Source organism: Strongylocentrotus purpuratus, unplaced genomic scaffold (assembly GCF_000002235.5).
Source record: "Strongylocentrotus purpuratus isolate Spur 01 unplaced genomic scaffold, Spur_5.0 spur5_scaffold_2, whole genome shotgun sequence".
NCBI classification, from domain to species: domain Eukaryota; kingdom Metazoa; phylum Echinodermata; class Echinoidea; order Camarodonta; family Strongylocentrotidae; genus Strongylocentrotus; species Strongylocentrotus purpuratus.
The window spans coordinates 40,635,750-40,640,055 of record NW_022145605.1 but is presented as its reverse complement, the minus strand read 5'-3'; the positions used below and the strand labels follow the sequence as shown (position 1 = coordinate 40,640,055).

Genomic DNA, 4,306 nt, shown 5'->3' with positions numbered 1-4,306 from the left:
AAGCCGCGCCAATTAGCGATCTGCCAGTGTCACAAATAAGGTATCGGCATTGCTTATCTGACCGTAATTTAATGCCTAAAACCCCTGAGCTCCGCTCCCTGACCCCCGCCGGCGCAAAGCCCATGGACTCGACGCCAATTTACGCTCCACTCGCTTCGCTCGCAACGCTCTACCTGATCATTAATACTCCACCTTGAAAAACATTCTGCGCGGCTAAAGAGTCGTGGTGATGCTGATTTTGCTTCCGACGCGCCTGGTATATGTATATGTGGGTGTATATGCATATGTATCTACGTATACGTGTAATATAAGTAAGTATATGTATACATGTATATGTATGTATCTATATATTACCTACGCTATAAATACTTTACTACACAAACCAGGCACGTACGCAGGTGGGGGGGGGGGGGTTGAACCCCCCTTTGGTATAACCCCCCCCCCTAACCCCCCCCCCCCTAACCCCCCCCCCCCTTTTGGTTTATTTTTTTATTTTTTTATATTTTTTTATTATTAAAAAAAAAAAAAAAAATGCCATGGCAGACCTAAAAAAGGTTACCTTACCCCCCCCCCCCCCAAAAAAAAAGAAAAATTTCGAGACCAAAAAAAATAAAATAAAAGTGTCCCCTTACCCCCCCCCCCCCCCCCCCCCTCCCCCCCCCCCCCCCGCTTATTCAACGGCTGGCTGAGTCGTTGCGATTTTTTTGGACTCCAAAAAAAAAAGTGTCCGCTTACTCCCCCCCCCCCCCCCCCACCCCCCACTAACCTACTTTTCGGCCGGTGCGATTTCGTTGCGAAATTTTGGGCCCGATTTTAAACCCCCCCCCCCCCCTTGAAAAAATGCACTTTTATGTTGTAATCAAATATCTTTGACGTTTCATCTTTTCATGAAGCACTATCTATTTTATATATATATATGAAATTTGAACAAAATATCTTTGCAATGAAAATGAGATTCTAGAAAACACAAGAGAACAAACCGTCACTAATGCTAATCATTTATATGATTATTTTTGAATTGCATGAATGTGAAGATGGATAGTGCTCCGTCTGTTAAACATGATGAATTAACATCTCATATATTTCATATATATATTTTTTACAAATTTAAAACGCTGAACGTTTTTGATATTAATAGATTAAAAATGGGTATACTTATGCATCGTTCCTTTTTTATAGATACATTACCGGAATACTTGATGAATATGTTTTCTTTAAATGTCCATGTCCACATTTATAATACTAGACACAACCAGTTATTCCATCAATCAAATGTCACATCTCACTCTCTTTTTAAGTCTATTCGGTTCGTTGGTCCCATAATATGGAATACATTATCCCCCTTAATACGTAATACTCAATTTGGAAATTCTTTTAAAAATTAGTACAAGAGCTATTAACTGTCTCATTATGTGTTAAGTTAAATGTAATTTAGTATGTAACCGTCGGTTACCTGAAAATTATATGCTTTTCACTCTTTATAATGGGTGTATCAACTTGTCAAGCCACATAGGCTTTTACTGCTTTAATTTCATTTTTTCAAACTATTTGTATTCAAATGGATTACTTTGTTTCACATATTTAAGTGGATTTTATATGTACATTGTAAATGTTTATAACCTGTTTTTTAGTGGGTTTTTTTTACTGAATTTGAAAAAAAAAAAAAAAAAAAAAAAAATGTCTGTAACAATATTTTCAGTGCCGTTCATGTGAAAATTGATGCATGGAACGATAAACTCGGACATTCCTAAAGCTCTGGTAGATCTATACAAACAATGACTAAAGAACGAAAACCTGATTCTTTTTGTTTGGGGGTGGGGTGGGTATTCCCTTGCCCCCATCATAGCCTTTTGACAAGGCCTCGTTGACTCTGGCTAAGCGGCTGAGATGAGTCTAGATACCCGGAGTGAACGCGCGACCGAATGACGAATGTCAGGTCTGGACAATTCGCACTGGCGTTCATTCAGGTTTTCGCGATTAGTCTCTTTTTAGTCGCTCGGCGTCTATCAGGCATGTGGCCTTGTTTAAAGGCTACCCCCATCAGGGTGTTCAGATGCAATCAATGGTGCAACCAGGTAGTATGCAAAATAGAAAGAAACAAATCCAATTTTATATCCCCACTTCTTTCTCGCATATGAATCTAAATTCGAAGGAGCAATCCCTATCATGCCAACTATATTGAATCTTGAACACATTTCGAAAACACCTTCCATTCTCATTGAACGAATAGCCGTCACGGACGTCAACATTGCTATATGTTAGACTTGATCCATCTAGCCACCTTGCCTCACTGAGACTTGAGCCGGTGAGCCCGATCCAGTAGTCCTCACTGACAACCCGTACGATGAAGTCCTGCTCCTCTTGCGACTCGATGAAGACCAGATGGGATCCGTATTGGGAACAAGCTGAAATCGCAGATGTATGATTCATCTTGGCAGTGCTGAAATTGTAGAACGACCCGCCGAATTCACAATCCACCGGAGGAGATGAGCATGCTGAGAAGATGAAACAATATGTAAATTACTCAATTCTAATTGATTATTCAGGTAGAAACTGAAATATAAAGGGAAGAATAAATAATGATGATGATGATCATGACGAAAATAAAAATAACAATGACAATGAAAATAATGATACTAAAAAAAAATGCAAAGACATAAAACAAATTAAAGCTTTAATAATCAATGTTAAAAGAAACGTTGCTTACCACCGTGAATATTGGCAAATTCACAATGTTATTTCTTACAATTACATTTTCGTTCATATGAATGAAAGAAGGGGAGGGGAGGAGAGGGGAGAGGGAGAGAAAGAGAGAGGGAGAGATAGAGACAGAGAGACAGATATATATATAGAGAGAGAGAAGAGGAGAGTAGTAGTGGCTAGACTTATTATAATAGTTATAATCAATGCTTGACGTAATTGCATTGTTACTCATGTATCCATGCTCAAAGTCACATAAAGACTGAGAGAGAGAGAGAGAGAGAGAGAGAGAGATGAAGAGAGAGAGAAAGTTCAAGTCCCCCCTTTCAATAAATGTTTTAGCGACGCCCGTGATAGGAAAGGACCGAAAAATAGAGTCAGATAAAGACTGACAGAGAGATGAAGAGAGAGAGAAAGGTCACGTCAGGGCCGTAGCCAGAGTTTGATGTTTTTTTTGTTTGTTTTTTGAGGGGGGGGGGGGATACATACATGTAATTGATCGACGTCCTGGGGAGGGGTCTACAAAAGTTCAACCGATCTTGGAAATTGTTTGGAGGGACGTGCCCCCATAGCTATGAGCCTGCCCCCTTTCAATAAATGTTTTAGCGACGCCCGTGATAGGAAAGGACCGAAAATAAAGTCAGATAAAGACTGATAGAGAATGAAGAGAGAGAGAGAGAGAGAGAGAGAGAGAGAGAAATGGGGCTATAGTGGCTAGACCCATAAGGATTATAATTACACCCCGGAATTACACGACGATATTTCGATGTTTCTCTTACTGGAGGTGGTTTCTTTTGATGTCGTTGCGTCTAATCGCTCCGGCATCGTGGCCGTTAGGTCCGTTGCGGACTTGGTCTTCGTTTCCGTTGTCATCGACTCTGAAAGGAATACAACCAAATAAAATTATTAAATGAGCGGGGGAAAAGGAAACGTAGTCAGGGAATGATAGGGAAACAGACAGAGACACAGAACGTGCGAAGAGGGAAGAAGAAGAAAAACAAGAAAAACATTGTTGTTTAACTTGTAGGCAAAACAAGATTTTAAAAAATGACGGGCACTTCCCCCCTTTCAAGAGAGAGAGAGAGAGAGAGAGAGAGAAAGAGAAAAAGAGATATATGGGGCTAAGTGGCTAGACCCAATTGGATAATAATTACATGACGATATTTCAATGTTAGTCTTACCGGAGGCGGTTTCTTTTGATGTCGTTGCGTCTGATCGCTCCGGCATCGTGGCCGTTAGGCCCATCGCGGACTTGGTCTTCGCGTCAATTGTCACCGACTCTGAATGGAATTAAAAGGAAAAAAATAATGAGCAGAGGGGGGGGGGGGGGGGAGGAGGAGCAAGAGTCAGGGAATGATTGGGAAACAGACAAACAGAGACAAAGAACGTGCTAAGAAGAACAAGAAAAACGTTGTCGTTAAACTTGTAAGCAAAAATATATTAAAGTAATTGACGGGCAATGCTCCTTCAAAAGGAAATGAAATATCAACACTGCGTTTAAGTCAAAAAAACTACTACGGGAAATTTGTTTACACCCTGTAAAAAGTGTGTTCATGGTCTTTGTTCCCCCGGTACGCCTATTATATTACACCTACGTTCATCGCAG

The 4,306-nt window shown here is 40.5% G+C and overlaps 1 protein-coding gene across 1 annotated transcript; it reads right to left on the bottom strand.

Annotated features, from left to right (window-relative positions):
- Positions 1 to 213: 213 nt before the first annotated feature.
- On the bottom strand, positions 214 to 3,927 carry LOC583858 (asialoglycoprotein receptor 2-like). The gene is made up of 4 exons (XM_030991302.1): positions 3,882 to 3,927; positions 3,480 to 3,578; positions 2,282 to 2,495; positions 214 to 253 (listed from the first exon to the last, which is right to left on the bottom strand). The coding sequence occupies exons 1-4, from the start codon at positions 3,925 to 3,927 to the stop codon at positions 214 to 216; spliced, it is 399 nt and encodes a 132-aa protein (XP_030847162.1).
- Between the last annotated feature and the right edge of the window lie 379 nt (positions 3,928 to 4,306).